General features: G+C 39.2%; 1 protein-coding gene across 10 annotated transcripts in view; it reads right to left on the bottom strand.

Moving 5' to 3' along the window:
* Positions 1-18,589, bottom strand: part of ryr2b (ryanodine receptor 2b (cardiac)) — a 63,244-nt gene that overhangs the window by 44,396 nt on the left and 259 nt on the right. For 6 of the 10 annotated variants that reach the window (XR_005079200.1, XM_037123018.1, XM_037123025.1 and 3 more), the window contains exons 2-34: positions 16,327-16,446; positions 15,740-15,844; positions 15,194-15,268; positions 14,979-15,057; positions 14,752-14,864; positions 14,230-14,353; positions 12,833-12,929; positions 12,658-12,732; positions 12,078-12,234; positions 11,793-11,957; positions 11,518-11,639; positions 10,735-10,918; positions 10,510-10,645; positions 10,183-10,278; positions 9,908-10,026; positions 9,389-9,522; positions 7,412-7,653; positions 6,201-6,393; positions 5,750-5,969; positions 5,474-5,578; positions 5,193-5,296; positions 4,990-5,073; positions 4,733-4,892; positions 4,094-4,241; positions 3,649-3,857; positions 2,793-2,967; positions 2,430-2,638; positions 2,011-2,317; positions 1,647-1,779; positions 1,221-1,329; positions 761-921; positions 360-519; positions 126-212 (exon numbers count right to left, since the gene is read on the bottom strand). Coding sequence is in view for 9 of the 10 variants with exons in the window: in XM_037123018.1 (XP_036978913.1) it covers positions 126-212; positions 360-519; positions 761-921; positions 1,221-1,329; positions 1,647-1,779; positions 2,011-2,317; positions 2,430-2,638; positions 2,793-2,967; positions 3,649-3,857; positions 4,094-4,241; positions 4,733-4,892; positions 4,990-5,073; positions 5,193-5,296; positions 5,474-5,578; positions 5,750-5,969; positions 6,201-6,393; positions 7,412-7,653; positions 9,389-9,522; positions 9,908-10,026; positions 10,183-10,278; positions 10,510-10,645; positions 10,735-10,918; positions 11,518-11,639; positions 11,793-11,957; positions 12,078-12,234; positions 12,658-12,732; positions 12,833-12,929; positions 14,230-14,353; positions 14,752-14,864; positions 14,979-15,057; positions 15,194-15,268; positions 15,740-15,844; positions 16,327-16,446 (4,707 nt within the window). In the remaining variant the exon portion in view is untranslated. The remainder of the gene's footprint in view (positions 1-125; positions 213-359; positions 520-760; positions 922-1,220; positions 1,330-1,646; positions 1,780-2,010; positions 2,318-2,429; positions 2,639-2,792; positions 2,968-3,648; positions 3,858-4,093; positions 4,242-4,732; positions 4,893-4,989; positions 5,074-5,192; positions 5,297-5,473; positions 5,579-5,749; positions 5,970-6,200; positions 6,394-7,411; positions 7,654-9,388; positions 9,523-9,907; positions 10,027-10,182; positions 10,279-10,509; positions 10,646-10,734; positions 10,919-11,517; positions 11,640-11,792; positions 11,958-12,077; positions 12,235-12,657; positions 12,733-12,832; positions 12,930-14,229; positions 14,354-14,751; positions 14,865-14,978; positions 15,058-15,193; positions 15,269-15,739; positions 15,845-16,326; positions 16,447-18,589) is intronic. The other 4 variants (XM_037123021.1, XM_037123027.1, XM_037123019.1 and 1 more) reach the window with 3 other exon arrangements.

The following is an 18,589-nucleotide window of genomic DNA, read 5'->3' as shown; positions in this document are numbered from 1 at the left end:
TGATCCAATTCGTCAAAAACACATTTTCCAAACTTCGTAATTATATTAAGCCGACAAGCAGATGAGTATGAAAAACCAAAGTTTCTTTTAATGTCTTTGACGGGATTAATTATAAGTTACTCTACCTTAATGCTTCCCACTTCAAACTGAAACATGTTGCTGGTTGTAGGCTTCACAAAAACAGCAGGAAACAGCTTTGTACTGGCTTCGACCTGATAAATGGAATGCAAGCATAGCATACATAACTCAATATGAGCCTCAATGTATAGTATATTTAATTAAAAGTCATATAAATGCATTACTTTGAACAAAAACAGATTAGCATGAACAAATCATGAATCCATTCCTGTGTGACTTACTTGGTAGTAGTTGGCCATCTCCACTCCACTGGACGTGAAGGTGAGCAGCCCAGTGGCTATGTCAATTAAGCAGCCAATTTCTAGCCCTGAACTTCTCCGGCTCTGAGACAAACCTGTTGCCTCTCCAGCACACACCATGTAACAGTTGCACCGCTTCACACTGTGAAAAAAGTCAGATAATTTGTCATGAGGACTGAAAGATGCGCGAGTGATTTTAAGAGACAATAGAATCATTTTCACAAGAGCTAATATAGTTTATGAGTGCAGTAAATAGAGTCTGCAATTATGGTGTCAGATAAATAATCATCACCAGAATCAACAAAATATATAACTGCATTTAGTATTTAAATCCTTTTAAGGTCATGCATACAAACATTTTAACTGTCTTGGTGTATACTGACCTTTCTTGAACTTTACCACTTTCATCTCCGAGGGTGACAGTCACAGTGTGAACGTTCTCTGTGTCAAAAGTCATGTCATGTTGATGAAAGTCAGAGGTCACCCAGCCTACCCACACATTGAATGGCTCCTGGCCTGGAAGAACCCTCACTGAGTAATGATACTGAAACACAGAGGTCAGATGGTGTCTGGTATTTGCATTTCCACATTTTCTTAATTATGACTGATAATTGTATCTACCAGCAAAGGGCTGAGGCAATAGGCATGTGCATCAACCCTGCAGTGCAATTTGTTCAGTTCACACTAAGGCAGCATAGTGTCCAAATACATTATGTCTTTTCTGTTATTATTATAACATATGTAGACATAACAGTAAAAAATATTTGGTTTTCTTATTAGTGTTGTTTTTTATTCTGTTCTGTGGTTATCATTAATGAAATGATGAGAAAATGAGAGCCTTACTCTGGAGCCCTGGATTAGGTGGTTATCCTTGTCAACTACGACATCTTCTAGAAGTCTTGCAGATGAGTTGCTGCTAGTAAGACCCGGTTTAGTCCGCTTCATCATGAACCTTTAAGAATAGAAATACAACTCATCAAATTGATTGTGACTGTGGTAAGACAGCAAGCTGGTTTTCTTCCATCTTTATTTCCTCTGTTTTCAGTCATTTAATTTTCAGTATCTTCATGCTTCATGCTCTTGTCATTTTAGCCTTATATTGACAGACAAGTATTGAGAAAGTACAGTTTCTAAATAACTAGTGCATTATTATCCCAAATTTAGTAGTCACTGATAATCAGAATGTTCACAATTTTGTGTTTACATTTTCAGATTCCAAATGATATGCATTTCATGACATTTATCCCTTTTTTATTTTCTGATACCTACCGTTGTTTCAGTCTTGACGTTTTATCTGAACTATGATCCTTATGGTTGAGCTCATCTCTTGAGCCAGCAAAGTTGTGGGCTGACTTCCTCAGCACTTCAAAGTCAAAGTCCATCGCCTCCTGCTCCTTCCTTCCTAAAAGGACGATGGGTATTAATTATAGCAGGGCCCTGGAGAGCTTAAGCAGAACAAATCAACAAGGTCGCAATGGTAGAATATAAGTAATCTGGATAGTGGGTAACTGCAAAGATCTCACATATTTATTATTTCACTCAATATTCATCTTGTGACAGCTCAGTCATTTTTTCAGCCCTCATTGTGGTACTTTGTTAGTCATCTTGAGCTCTATGTTGCTAACATACGTACTGTGTATGAAATGATATGATGTAGTATCATCCGAACCTGGAGAAAGAGAGTTGGAGGCCACTGGCAACACACCCCCCACAGGGCTACTGAGGATGGCAGCACATTGGATGGGCATGCTGAGCCGGAAAAAGCACATGTCGCTGCCTCCAACATGGTGTGCCAACAACCGCTGAGATACCCTCAGGCTGGATATTGAATCCGTTGAGCCACAGACTCTTGTGACCTTGAATAACATTTGAACAAGGTTTTCGGGATTATTGTTGTCAATTAACCCGCCGCTACAAGCAACCCTGGGTCGCACAGAGGCCTGTAACAAAATCAGTGCAAAATACTGCTCCATAATACATGCTTGGAAATGCAAATATCATATCATGTCAAAGTTACCAGGTAAATTAAAGCCTACAGATGGCTAAACTAACCTGTAATTTGTGATCATCTGGCATTATGGAGGTAAACTGAGGCTGTCTCCAACTCATCCACAGGGCTGGGTCTCTGGCCATGTTTACAGCAAATGGCTGATAGCCCTCCTGCAGGCCACACACAGTGAAGTACCGAAGAGTGTCTACTTGGCAGCCCAAGTTTAGCCTCCCCACCTGGTTCATCCCAACACTGACAACAGGCAACAGGCCTGAGAAATATAGGGAAAAGTTGGATAGTATATAGGTTGTTTTTTTTTTTTGTTTTTTTTAAATTAAGGGATTGTAATGGCAAATTAAATTCCAATGTATCGATATATTATTGTTCAGTTAAGTACTCAAAATCATTTCTATGTATTGAAGTACCGTCTTTGATATCAAAGTCCTTGGCAGCCAGCTCCGATCCTCGGTCATTAAACAGCACCTCTCCATTGAGCGTGACCATCATGGTGCGTTCAGCCATGTCCACCAAGCAACCCACCACATCACCTCTCTGCCACGGACGTCCCAGGGGCTCGATGCCCTGATGGTACCACTGAGCCTGAAAACAACAGGGAGAAGAAGAGGAGTTAGACAGAAAAAGAAAAAAGTGTGAAGCCTCACATAATAACAGGGAATAAAGTTAGGAACCAACACAGCTAACAGCATCATTAGACTCATTGCTCATTGTCTATGTTCTTTACATAGTTGCAAGTATAACAATGCTTTACTGTGTTTGATTGCACCCATTGTTTATCTGTGTGACACATGTTAATTACAGCTTTGCTGTGATTGTGAACAGCCCTGTTGTTGGTTAAGCACCAAGCTGAATTCAGATGGTATTGCCTTGATACGTGACTTACATATTCTGTTGAGTTTTGAAATGCTTAAATTTGATTCCTCTCATAAGATTTGTTATTCTACAGATGTATAAAGCCACAGTTATTTCTCTGTGTGATCTAAAAAACATCCTCCAGCATCACTAATGATCACACAGCCGAAAACTTACCGATTTGTTATTCATGGAGTTACATTATAATTCTGAACACTGTAAGGGCATATCAAAAATGTCTAAGAGCTACAGAAACATAAAGCCCCCTTACAACAAGGATGGGTTTTATTATCAAAAAGAAAAAAAAAACACATCACAACTTCCACAAATTCACACATTGAGGCTTATTGCGGTTTTATGAAAATGATACATTAACGTCTCATTAAGACTTCTCAAAGTTGGATATCTCACCTCAAATCCATCGAAGACATATGCCTGGTCATCTGCGCCAAGATCTTTATCAGGGGTACAGCCTGGACGGGCCCAGCCCACTCTCATACTCCCCACTGTTACTACTTCAAATTCAAAGTACCACTTCCCCTGGGTTACAGCATATGACCGATCTGGTCTGAATACTCTGCACTTCTCAGCAGAGAAGAGACATGGATATGATAATGTGGCTGTACACAGAGGAAACATGAAAAATGTTTTAGTGTGCTGAAATATGATTTGCATTCAAATGTGCATGGGTGCATCTTTGCAATATAACAATGACAAATTTTGAAATATTGTAAATATTCCATAACATGATCCAATTAATATAGATCAGGGCCATATCTTAATTGAATTTACATCAGGCTGGTTACAATAAATAAAAGTGTAAAAAAAAAACTGAGCTATACAATTTGAGACATACTCCGATCCAGGCTGAGGGGCTCCAGGCTATAACCGTAAGCCAGCAGGGTGCAGACAGCCTCCCTGACACTTTCCTTGCCCACTCTCCTAGTCCTTTCATCAAGAAGGCCGTAGGGCACGAGATACGGGCTCCGCTTTGCTTTCACATCCTAAAAATACAGATGCAAAGAGCAAAAATGGGGAATTTTATTTGTAACACAGCAATATCAATGCTAGTGCTACCAGAGCATGTTGTTACCTAAGTGCATTTCATGTCATGACTGAAACACAATGTATTGAAAATACCTTTTCATATACTCTATCAATATAGATTATTTGATTAAATAAGAGCTGCAATGAACAGGTGATAGATTAGCTATTAAATGAACACCCAACTATTTTGATAATTGATTAATTGTTTTCAGTCTTTTTTGTTGTTCTTGTTTCTGTTCTTGATCAGTCCTCTATAACAGTTAAGTGAATATCTTTGGGTTGTGGACAAAACAAGGCATTTGAAACTGTCATCTTGGCCTTTGGGAAACAATGATCAACAGTTTTCACCAATTTCTGACATGTCATGCCAAACTTGCATCCCTAGTTCACAGGCACTTCCTCCTCAGTAACACCTGATCAGTGCACTTATCCAGGACAGAGCATAAACCTGTTGGCATCCATAGGTCCATCCCTGCTTGATCCGCTCTCTGGCCCAAACATTGTGATCATGTTCTGCTAGCAAGTTCACCACTTCCTGGTGGGCGGGGGTTAGAAAAATGTGGCTCAGATCTACTGGGGCAGGTCTGTAACCACTGGGCTGCTCATACCTGAGAAAGAAAATAAAAAGGGCATAAGGAATATTGAGTGCCGGGGCTCCAAACATGCAAATAAATGGAGTAAACATATTAATCACCATGTACATACTTAGTGGCAAGTCTCATGTATTTGACTCTCTCCTCAGCGCGGTCATCAGTCAAACCAATGTGGAAACCAAGGGCAAGGAGCGTTCTCGAGTGGAAAAACATTTGATAATATTAATAACATGGTGTTTATTTGTTATTAATTTGTTGAGCACAATACAAATAATCAAGTATATTATTCTGTCTGTCTACTGTACAACTGCTCACCGAAGGGTGTCTTGAGCCATCTGAAGGTTCTGGTTCCTCTCCTGCTCTGACAGCTTGGAGAACTCAACCAGACAGGGATCATGCTTCTTCACTTCATCTCTCGCCTGTTTGACATAAGCCGATATTTTTTATGCTGCAAGTAAAATTGAGGCGAGCTGGAACAAGTTTCAAGTCAAGCTTTAGATGATACTTTTCTCCTACATACTATGTGACAAGGGGTTATAACAACTATTATTTATTATATGTGATTAAATTGTTAATGCTGTTTCTCTTTTTCTTACAGGTCCATACGTCCACCCAAGATCAATCCTGTCCACTGCCCAGACTTCATGGATATTCTCAGCCACTTTTTCTCGGATATCCTCAAGTTGTGGGGGCAATACTACCTAAGATGGTAATACAAGTAGGGTAAACTTACTTTAAATACATTGGTATGATATATTTCAGGATAAAAGATTGATTTTTAAAAATGATATATTGAATTGGCTAAATATAATGCTTTTTCTAAATTAAAAAGATTTTATAAATAAAATCTGTTTGAAAATGTAGATTTTTACCTTGCTGATGTCCACTGGTGTGGGAGTAAAGGTTACTGGAGTGGTAGGTACTAAGGGGCCAATGAGAGATTGCTTCCCTTCTCCATGATCCAAAATGTATTTCTGACATGGCTCTACCTTCAGCTTGACTCGTGGGAGCAGAGCGTCAGAGCATGGAGCAAAACCAGGAGGAGGCAAGAAGCGAAACTCTCCATGCCGCCCTCCAAACAGAAAACGAACCCTGATTGACAGAAAAAGGAAAAGGAATGCATTTATTGGCATTTAAGTGTGAACTGAGACAAAAATACATACAATTGCTCAGTAAACATTTGATTTATCTTTAACATTTACTATTACACTTCACTATAGGAAAGGGACAGCCTACTCAATACAAATGAAAAGTTTTAGTAAGGACAGTATATCAAGTCAAGAATTAAGCCAGTTAAGGAAAAAGCAAATCTTAACTACTGACTTGACTCCAGCAGAAAAGCTGACCACAGGATAAAGAAGACCCTCAGCTCTGAAGTTCTCCAACATGCCCTGCACAGGCAGACCATTCACCCTGAAGGAGATGCAGAGAGCACTGAGGTCGAGGCAGCAGCTGACCACATCATCATCTTTCAGCAGGTGAGGGAAGGGAGAGCTCACTCTACGGCCCACACCACCTGAGATTCAGGAGAGACAGTCCTCAAAATCATGTACAGATTTATTTTATTTTGCTGTTTGTTAGTAGTTTCTCCTCAACTAGCGACATTGTTTTGTGTCATGCTTCTATCATTGATATGATATAAAGCAATAGAAAATTGTAATTTATTATCGGATCAATTCGTAATTCCTAGAAAGAATTTTCATCTCACACTGTTGTTGTTCTTGCAATACCTAAGACCGGACAGTTTCTGGATTTATCATGATGAGAAACAAGCATCACTGTGGTTGCTGCTGGTTTAATAGCAATCTCTCCCCATATCTCTCTGTGTAGGCTTTAAGTAACACGCAGTAATAGATGACTGGCTGAACAGTGGCAGTTATTGCTTTTATTCCAATAGCTGCTGAGATTTCAGGATTTCCAAAAAGGCAAAGGAAATGTAGTTTATTGAATTTCTTTATTGTTTCTTTTAATTAGACATGGTACATAAACCACACTCCTTTAATGGCACTTAATTAAATGCACTAAGATTTTTTTCATCTAAACTTCTACGATCTCTCGGTGCCAATATTTGTATGTGGTGCAATATACTCTATTGTCCAATAATCTTAAAACGTCCCTGAAGTCAACTATGCAGTCTCTTCGCCTGAGTTTGAGAAGGAATTCAAGATTACACAGAACAAATAAACACTGTATGCTGGGTCATAAATCTTTCTTGTACACGTGCCATCACATCCTATATTTAATTCTGCAAAATACATGTATATGTGTGAGTGCCTGTGTGTGTGCGTGCGTGCGTGCATGTATTAACACACAGTATGTTCAGATTGTTTTGATGATGCTGGTCTACTGTATATTTGTATATGAAGAGGTAAATAAATCTTTATGTCTATATCTTGAACTCTTTAATCTATAAAAATTATACTCTCAGAGTCAAAACAAAGACTGAGAAAACTAAACAAAAACCAAAAAGCTGTCAGTGAGCTACTCCCCCTATCAGACTTATACTGTAAACTCTGGTTTGATCTCATCCTCACCTGACCAGAGGTGAAGCCCATCAAAGCTGTAGGAGCAGAGGTCGTCTCCCACTCCGTTGCTCCCCCAGCCTTCACCTCCTGTGGGCCTCGGCTGGTAGCCCTCAGTGCAAGCCCAGCCTACACGCAGGTGTGTGGGCTCAGATGTGAGGAAGGAGTCGATGTGATCCACAACCAGCTCGTAGTACCACCTGCGATGCTGGGCTGAATCTTCCCTCATAGCCAAGAAAATGTTTGGCCTCATGCTGAGGTGGAAGAATGTGGAGAGCGAACCAAAGTCAGTAAAAATGGCAAATAAAAGACAGTGATGGATAGTGGTGCCTTTCTTTCATCTCATCTGTGAAAGATAGATTGTGGGTTATGTTATATTGGAGTGTGTAAATAACTGACTTTTTTCTTGTATTACAGAGATTCACTGAATTGAATATCTCAGTAGACAGTCTTAGGTACGCTTCTTCGATTTTTACCATAACTACACCATGTTGGATCCCACACTGCATTTCCCTTATTCAGGGCAATTGGTACACTGTGCAGCCCACAAAGAACATAACTCTCATGGTATCAGCCAATGCAATGTTATAAATATAAATACATATATGAAAGAACAAATACTGACCCAGGCTCTTGTAGAGGTTTTCATTTTGACCTCCCAATATCAATGCTGAAACTAAATGATCAGAAATAATACCAGAAGCAGCGTATGAGAAACAATATGGTGGAGAGGTTTGTGGCAGAGAGGATTACCAATATGTTGATGGAATCAAGTCTGGCCAACACAGTGTCTAGAGAATAAATGCCAGTTCATATAATGACACTAACCTTGCCCTAGACAGAGATCTCATGACAGTGCACAAAAGGAAACAGAGAAAATATGATTTGGTTTAGATGATAGACGAGATTGGATACAAATGGAAAAGAAAAATGGATAAAGAAAAAAGAATAGGAAAAGGAGCATCTGGAAGAACTGACAAAATGTGGCAGGCAAGAGAAGATGGAAAAGAAAAAAACGCAGGATGAGATACAGGAAATGAAAATGAAAGCAGATGTACTAATAAAGCATTTAGTGGAACAAGAAGTAAAAGTGATAGAATGAGAAATGACTTGAGGAGAAAGAGAGGGCTGGGAAACGGACCGAGCAGGTGTGAAGAATATGAAACAAAATAAGCTGTAAGGCCTGAGGAGCAAAATGGGCTGCTGATAGAGGAAAGCATGATAAAAGAAGGCCGCTGCTGAGCAGGTGAGGTAAAAAGAAAAAAAAAAAAAAAACACGCTCAAAGAAAAATGAAATGGAAACTGCCCACAAGATCAGACTGGCACAGTCATCATGAAATATGATGAAACTTTCTATGAAGTGTCCAAACATGAACTCTGTTGAGCTATACCATCTCAGACAGAGGGAAACTTTATAGGGAAAAAAAATTGCTAACTGCGAGGAAATAGAATAGATCCTGGTCTGATCTATCAGACAAAAAGAATTAGTGCAGCAAATGAAGAGGGGACACTGAAGGAGACAAGTAATTTTTTCTGTGAACTCAACTCTAAACCAGAAAAAATGAGTGCTGCACTGTGGATAAACTGAAGTGTCTCATGTACCAAGGACATGGACATCATTACAGATTAAAAACTAATAAAAGGATACTGCAGGCAGCAGCAGTATCATCTCTACAGTTGACAAACCGCACTCAGCTTAACAAATGCATGAGCAAGCATGAGAAGAGGCCCTCATTCAGTGGTGGCACCAAGAATAAATTAATGGACAGGATACGGGAAGATGCACTTCATGCAACACAGACACAATTTAAATCTGCTTTTGCAAATCCTGTCTATGATTTTGACATTCTTTGTGTAACTTGTCAAAATCTGACTCGTGTATCATGAAAAAACAAAATTAGAAAGACACAGATGGAGATATGGAGGATAAAAGAATGACTCTGACAAAACCAAGTCATCCTATTTGGAGAAGACACTGGAAAATTGTACCTTGTGACCCGATTAGCCAGACGTGTTTGGAGCAGCAAGTCTCTGTCTGGCAGCAGGCTGTCACAGATGAGGTTCTGATTGGACCGCACCGCCACACCATGGCACACACACAGAGAGCACAGCACCTCCAGCACCTGGAACACAACCTGTCAGCACTTCATCCAACAACAGCTCCATTAAACACATGGAAATTATCCTACATTAGGGAACAGATCTAAAACTGCTATTACTGACACCACACTTGTTTTTGCATGAGTGCAACACTGACAGCTTATTTTCCGAACCATGCTGCATAAATAACAGGCAGATTTTGAGATGACATTTACGAGATAATAATGGATGAGTTGTTCCCCCAAAAAATCTAAAATGTAGATAAGCTCCTGTATTCCAGCCAGTAAACACAGATATAACATGACAACATAGGCAACAAATGGTCATTTTGCATCCATTATTGATAAAGAATGCACATGAATTGTCATGATCTTTATTTCAAACAGACAAATGCCTTGTAAACACTACCTTGTGGTTGCATCCATGCTTGTCAAGAAAAGAGAGGATTGAATGAATGTGTCCTTCTTTAATGGCATTCAGTGCTTCAGGACTTTCCACAAGAACACACTGCAGAACCTCCAAGACTCCTGTTCATGACAGTAGGAGATATAGCTGATATTTAATAATGGGGTTGTAAAAAGAAATTTAGTGTAGCCCATCTATGCTACAAAACAGAAAACAAATAAATCAGTCAGGCTCTATAAGATTTAATTGTTAATGAAGTGTGCACAAGTCCAACCAACCAGATGAAGCCTCCAGCCTGTCCAGCCTGCTAATCAGCCAGTCTAAAGAACCTGAGAAATGTGCACAGTTTACACGGTTTTCCCGGAGCAGAGCAGCTGAAAGGGTAAAAAGAATGAAACACATGAGGAAGAAGTCTTCATGTGTCATTTTTACGATAACTGCATTCAAATGGCTTATTAACAGCTTAGTAGATGTCAAAGAAAGAAAATATGTATCTATTTGCTATCTGCGTCAGTGGATAATGAATGCTGTGGTTTTACTGAGATTACTGAAAACGAAAAAGTAGAATTGACCCATTTCTATTGAAAAAACATGTTAATTCTCACCTAGTAGCTCATAGAAACGGTTGAGGATGGTCTCCCACTCTTCTCCTGTGTCACTTTGAACAGCCTCAGCAAAATGAGACGCACTAGTAAATTGGTGTAGACGGTCGATACAATCTAAGACTAAATCTATCACACCCTGAAAAGACATGGTGTAATTTATGGAAGAGTGACAAACATATCACATGAAAGACAGATTTAGTAATTCACACATAAAGATTTATTTACCTCTTCTTGAAACATGTGCTGCCGATTCTTTAGTGCCGTCATGTTGTTCTGTTTTGCTTCATGGTCTAGCCCCTCTGGTGGAGGCTGGAAATAGTTTATTAGGTCCTGCAGACTACATGTTACCATCTCCATTGGCAGGCTGACAGATGTGAGGTTTCCTTGTTGACTAAAACCATCCAGTTTCCTAAAGAAAGGTCAGGAGGGTATAATTAAAATCGTTACTCCTTTTTGACAGTAAACTGAAAATCTTTGGGTTGTGGATAAAACAAGACATTTGTCATTACCTCACAGATTAATCATCAATGACGATCATTTTTTTGCAGCCCAAACCTGAGCCCCGCAAGTTATTCCATTGTTTAAATTTTGTGTATTTTGTGTGTAGAAGAGACCTATTTTCGCATTTCTTCATTTTTCTTTTTTTAGATACATGGTAGTATTCCCATGGGATCTTGAAAATATTCTGGTATTTTTAAAAAGTTTGTGGTGCTGTTTCTGGGTATTATGTCTGTGAATCTTTCTGTATGTGGGCACAATACACAATAAAGTACAATGCCATGGCACATCTCATTCAGACTATAGGTACTACATAAATTACACCCAGTATATAAGAAGGACTTAAACCTGACAGGTAACTGATTTTGAGGCATTTACAGCGTACCCAATATTTAAAAGCTTAGCCTCAATTTCTACTGAGGTAGAGAACACTGCAGCTGGAAACAACCTTCTCTATATCAGTGTAGTCATGTCTGTATCAGAATGAGAGTTATTATTAGCATCCAGTACCTGATAAAGCGAGTGAAGAGGAGTGTAGCACTCCGGATGAGTCTTGCTGTGTGAGATTCTTCTTTCTGGCAGCGAGACAGCGTCAGCCCATCGTCCATGTGACCCTCTCTGTGCAAAATTGCCTGGAAACATTTAATTTGCAAATTGCTTCCTATTCAATCTTGGATTCAGTACATTTTCAAATTCAATTTTCTTTCAAGAAAGTTGACATAAAATGAGCTTTGGCTCATCCCTTGTGATTCTCTTACAACAGTAATTTGAATGTAAGGCTTTACCTTTCGCTGAGCTACTCCCATACGTGTAGATTTGGCATCAACCGTTTGATAAGTGAGCCAGAGCCCAGAGTCTACATGCTGAACAAAACATATGGAGTCTCCATACTTGATCTCTGGAGTTCCCATGCCATCAAAATTAGTCTTTGAGCCAGTGTCGAGCTTCTCCTACAGACAAAAAGCTTTTGTTACATGTATCAGAAACTTTTGTTTTATGGACTGATGACAGCAGCCCTTAAAAAAAAAAAAAATAAGTGTATCTTAGATCAATCTCTTTTGGCTCCTGACCTTTGATGATCTAAAGCAGAAGGAAGTTGTGTTGATGTCAGCCGTGTCTCGATCAACCAGATGCAGGCCTTTCTCCTCTGTAAGACCCAGGTACCTCCCAGTGGTCATATGGCACAGTCGGAAAGGCTGACCCCAGCATGTATGTCTACCACTCCAACTAAGGAATATCAAGAGCATTGTTGTTTTATTGCTTCTGCTTTCCTCTGAAGGAAATTTAACAGTTCACAAGATTCAGTTTTTCCACTTTATGGTTGGAAAGGCAGGAGAGCAAACAGAGGACAAACAACTTTAATCCATTTTAGGTCAGTGATATTAAATGTGATCCAGCAACACTGTAGAGCCCTTGTGGGAGTAAAAAAAACCCATCAGAAACAGAAATTCAACAGAAACAGAAAGAGGCATTGTGTGCAAAATGATACCGACTCCCTGTATGGTCTGAACGACAACCAACTACTGTGTGTTTGTCAGCATCATTTTATTTTTTTCTGCAAATGTTCTTGCAAATGAGACTATGAATTTTTTGGGACTTTTTCAATAATACGTGTAAAACTGTGGACCATCATATCACATGTATACTTACACAACACGCAGAATCTCGAGCCTCCACAGTGAGCGGGCATGGCTGGAGACGGATCCCATCTCATAATGCATTATCCTATGTTAATTTAAAAAAAAAAAAAACAAAACACATTACCAAATAAGTAAAGGAAGGTTTGTCTTGTTGGCATGAGAGGAGACAGTTTTTCTCAACTGACCTTTGCAGCTCCTCTCCGTGCTCTGCAGATGGAATAGTCAGACATGCGTCACTATGGCTGTGGAGCAGCCGCAATGTGTCGCCCCCCTTCAGGTATCCTAGAATTAGCACAACAGACATCAGACAGTCTCTAGTGACATTTTACTGCATCATCGAAACAGGCCATTTGTTGGCTATAACTGGTATCAGAACATGGGTAATCATAATAGCACAGATGATATGCTTCATAGTAATGACAGGCACAGCTCTTGAGACTTTTACTCAGTGGATGGAAAAGCGCATTGTTTTTTTTTTTTGGAATGAGGTTGCTTTGTTTACATGGCAACAGTGGACCTGCTTCTTGTTTACGTTTGTCATCAATCTGAGAAAGGACACAAATTTATAAAAACAATGTGACAAAGGTGACCTGAACTGATTAACCTTGACTGCACCTCACACAGACAGATATATAAATGTGATTTACCTACAAGGGACTGAAGCTGTTATATCCATCTGTCCTCTCTTCAAATCCACCAGACTACTTGATTAAAAACTGTAAATTTACCTCGCAGAACATGTCAGTTGCTGGTCTATGCTGCCTCAATGGGTTAGTTTATTTGTAACTTTGGTGTTAACGTATTAGTACATCTTGATAGACCAGACCGGACTAGAGCCCCTGGGCAGACAGTTGAGAACAGTCCGATATATTCAACCTATCAACCTGTCAGCAAGCCTGTCAGTGCTGCCCACAGGGCCTTCTCGGATCTTTGTTTTTCTGCTGGTGCTGCTTAGGTTGTTGTACATATCATTTTAAAGTGATCATATACCCAGTGTGCAAATTCTGGGTAGCGGTGGGGGGACTCCATTTCTCTGTTCAGCAAAATGACAAAATAGCATCCCAGTTATTAACCTGTCATCCCTCCTCATCCCCCCTGAGATGTGAGGGTCCTATATGGACTCAGACCTATAAGTAATACATTACAAAGAATTGTGTTTCTATTTTAAACAGCACAGCACTTCTAGCCTTTACAGCTCAAGCGGCCCATGAAACTCACAGACCAATTGGAAGCATTGTTGATCACTCATGTGATGCTACTCAGACAATAAAATCTTTGTGTGGCGTGAGGCCTTGTAATTTGAGTCAGATACACATAGACGAGGATGAGCTGACAGAAAAAGACAGAAAATATAGAAATTGAAAGAATGGACTAAATTATTCCCATGTTTATTTGCCAGGTCCCCAGTGTGTTAATGCCTTAACACAAGTGCTAATTAGCATAATTACAAGTCTGCATTTTTAACATTTGCAATCTGATTTTCTCTCTAACATCAGTAGCCAAAAAGGGGCATCACATGTTGCTGAAATACCTCTTTGACCATTCTCAGTTTTCTGACAGAACAATCAGTTGTCAAACTTGCCTTGAGCTACTCCACCTCCAGAGCAGATGGGAGCAACACTCCAGAGAGTCTGCTGGAAGGCTGCATTAACAATCAGGCTGTCACTCAAGCTTTTGTTGTCAAATACAGAGCCAAAGGACAGGTGCTGGGAAGAAACAAAATGGTAATAGCAAAAATGGGCTCATCAACAATGAATACAGCTCCTGATTTTTACTACTACAGGAGTTATTATCCCAAACAATTATGCTAAACAACTCATCAGAGGCAAAGAGAACATAGATTGTAGACAACTGAAGAACGTAAAAAGAAATTAAATCAATGACATAGAAAGGGTAGTTTCTCATTCAAAGATCAGACAAAAGATGGAGGAGAAATGCAGTAGAAAAGAACACGCATTCAATTCAGCAACTTCAAATGTTTAATTATTAGTCTGACGTCTGTTCTTTAAATGAATAACATGGTAAGGGTGCCATTTAAAATAGTCTGAAATATGTGAAGCAGATTTTTTGTCATCAAGGCATCAAAAAGTCTTTACTGACTTACCAGATATCTCTCTGAGGACACATTAACCAATATCAGGTCATCGCCAACACGCACTTTCTCACCCTCTGACCTCTGTCTGGATGCTGGGTGGACGGTCCACCAACATGCCTCACCTGAACCACAAAACAAAAAAAAAAATTATAAACCAAATTATATTACAACTATAGAAAACCAATCAATCAACTCAACAACAAAAAATGTTTAGAGGAGGGCCAACAGTAAAATACCTGCTTTATCCTCTTGCAGACCAACATCAAAAGCCAGTTTGTCAGTGGAAGACTGAGATGAAGACAAGCAGCTGAGATACTAGGAGTTAAATGAACAGTTGAAACATGAGCAAAAGGTTCCTTTTAAAGTTGATGAAACTATTTGCCATATGTTGGTGGTAAAAATAAGACTGATACCATTTGATTTATCTCTGCATTATATCAAGATAACTCACCATGCCACTGTACGAGTGTAGAAACAACACTGCCTGGCCATAAAGAAGGGTGCGATGGCTTCCTCCACCTTCCACCTGTGAATCAGATTGTATTATAGAACTCGTAGTGTGAGGAATCCAAATAGCAGTAGTGTGACAAGTTAATCGGTTCAAAAAGAAATAAATAGGAACAACATCAGTTCAAACAATGGCAAGAAATTGAGCAGAATATTGGGAACAAACAATCTTAAAACATTTGCTTCATATTGTTTGCTTGAGATTATGTCAACACCAGCTGTTCCAATTTTATGAAGGCTTATAAGCATTATAAGATAATGTTAACCCTGTTGCTCCAGATGAATGAATACAGTCCAAATCCCCCTCAATATAGTGTCAGATTAAATCACTATCTTTAGTGTAGTCAACGTATATTTGACTCTCAAGTTTGTATATCTTGATCAAATTTAAATTAAAATATGAATGTAACAATGACATTGATTTATAGCAAATAACATCTGTTCATAAAGTGTTGAGATGCACTGGGAGACAAGAAGAGAAGACTCGCACCTCTGCAGCAAGGTGCTTGCTGTGGGTCAGCATCTCCTGCAGGGCTCTAACAGAGAGGCACTGGGCCAAGACAAAGCCACATACAGACAGGTCTGGTGGAACATTCTGTCAGAAAATAAAGAGACAACAGAGCAGGTGTCTGTGACGTAGCTGCATATCTGTCTACTTCCTCCAGGTAACAAAGCAACTAGCAGAGATGAGGACCACAGCATTATTTGTGAAAAAAGGGAAAATAACAAAATAAGAAAATGAATTAATTATAAAATAAAGAGGTGCTGAGAAAAGGGACGATAAATAAATGAGACATAATATACAATAATACATGTGTTAGGTTATTACTTCAGAGGTCACTTAGAGGGAGGAAACAATATCAAAATATACAAAACTTGATCACTATATCTTGATGTAAACATACAGAAGTCTTTCCTTACAGGTTAAACATTCACACACTTTTTTCATGAATTATTTGCTCATTTTACACATCCCTCTTCATTGCTTTGATTTTGATGAAGTGCAAGGATAACTGACAAATGGACTGCTCTGGCAGTGAGAAAATACTGGGAAATCTTTAAAATGGAGCTCTTTACTTTGCAGTTTGAGGTGGACTCAAGCCTGCAGAGTCTGCTGCCAAATCCCTCCGCAGCAAGGCACAGCTTCACATGTTCCTCCTGGGAGGTGAAGATACTCTGCAAAACCACATCATCTCCCTGAAAACAATAATATATTCATCGTGTGAGTGCAAATTAAGATTCAACTTATTTGTTTGTGAGGGACAAATCAATAATAAATCTTTATCATAACAAAAAATTATCTGAGCATTTTGTGCACCCTCTGAAATGTGTTTAGGCCAAGAGACAAAAACCCTCTATTTAATATCCTATTAATAGAATCCTTTTAGGGAAGACAGCAGTGTCTTTGGGTCTTTGGTGACCCATTCATTGCTAGCATGAATTCAGCCTTCATCAAACAGCCCACAAAAAATTTAGAAATAAGTGACAGAAACACTGAGCAAATTACATGAAATGGGAAGAAAATGTGTCACTGAAGGTTTTACTGCACAGAGTTATATGTCTTCTCTTGTCAAACATTCTAGCTGATAATGTCATGTTAATCTCAGGAGACACATTAGACCAAACATCTTTGGCAGTTTATTCAAAAGTTGAATACCTATCCTAAATGGATTCACTCAGGGATTTGAATGGATACGGATTGAATAAGCATAATTGAAATGCTCCATAAGAGATAGCATCTTCCGCACTAATGTCTCTCAAATTAATTCTTGTGCCCTTACATTATCAGCTTCAGGGCACAATAAATGTAAGTATAAACCCATGGTCTAGTCCTACTGTAGATGCATTTACAGTAAATCTGTGTCACCTAAAATGTATCTTATCTTAAGTCAAATGCCAAATGGACCACGTCAAAGGAATTAGGCTTTTCACGTCTATTTAAGGAACTGCAGAGAAGGACAACAGACGACAGGTCTCCAAAGTACAGCCAGGACTACCAACACCTCTTCGTACCCGGGCTGCATACCTCCATATTGGGAAGATACTGCACAATGTGACCCCTGATTCACCCTGCTGTCCACTTCTCATATCAGCAGTACTCTGCACTCAGTCAAACACACTGTCCAAGTCTGAGGCACAGTGTGGAATTCAGATGGCTAGAGGACTCGGCTCCTCTTTGGGGTAAATATGGCAAGTAAATATGAAATAAGCCACAAAACGTCATCCAAATGTCCTAAAAGCCCTGGCAATTTTAAATACATGTTCATTCATTCAGATTTAATAGTTACGGTGATCTGTGTAGTCTAATATTATACACCTCAGTGTTTCCCACAGTGTTTTATTGTGCGGAGGTGGACAACCTTTCCTCTAACAGCGATGGCCAAAGCTAACACTATGGCAAGTGAATACACTTTTATGACAAAAAGCAACGACCCGTCAAGTCATTTGCTAACTAAACTGACCATGAAACAAGATTCATTAGGATCTGGGTGGCTTCCAACCTCAGCTGAACAATTTCCTGGGGGAAACCCTGCATTTAATGTAATAATGTGTGACACAGATATCGACAGTGTACTTTCATACTGTGGATCAATTTACGAATGTGAGCACTGGGTTCAGTAACCTTCTCCATTACTGCCTGTGTGTGACCATGTGTATTTGTCTCATATCCACACCAGACACTTTCACTGTGACATGCCCTTATCAAGGGTCAAAGATAACAAGCTGTGAGACAACTTACAACCCGGGAGCAATGATAGCATCTTGCAGTGAGGATGAAAAAAAGCCATTTGTCTTCCTATACCATCAGTGACTAAAACTAAACAAAGTGACCGTGATATAACAAGAATGCTGCTGGAAGCTATGCGGTAAACAAGCACGTTACGTATTACTTAAATCAGTTGTAAATGTTATTATTTAATGCATTTTATGTTAGTTATACTTGAAATATTTTTTGATAATAATCTACCATCTTTATAAAAAGAAATATAGCATAATGAAATGAGCTCATTTTAATTAACAACCTTGGGTGATGCATGGCCCTTACATGATTTATGATAGACCAGCTTAATATTAAACTAGCTGTGATAATGTTAATTTACTGCAGTATGTCACTACAAAGTTGCCAGTATTAAAACTGAGGTTACAGAATAATAATGGATGATAACCTTAAGCTAATTTACACTTATGCAACATATTTAACAAAGTAAGTTACCCTTATTCAGATTTAGTTAGCAGACTTGTTAGCTACAAGACAAAAGCTGAATGAAAACACATTTTTAACATCAGTTGCTCAAGAAATATATGTTATGAGAGGTTGACTGGCTGCCTTCAGAAGAGC

The sequence above is a fragment of the Acanthopagrus latus genome, chromosome 15 (genome assembly GCF_904848185.1).
Source record: "Acanthopagrus latus isolate v.2019 chromosome 15, fAcaLat1.1, whole genome shotgun sequence".
NCBI classification, from domain to species: Eukaryota; Metazoa; Chordata; class Actinopteri; order Spariformes; family Sparidae; genus Acanthopagrus; species Acanthopagrus latus.
The sequence above is the reverse complement of the archived record's forward strand: the minus strand, read 5'-3'. Positions and strand labels throughout refer to the sequence as shown.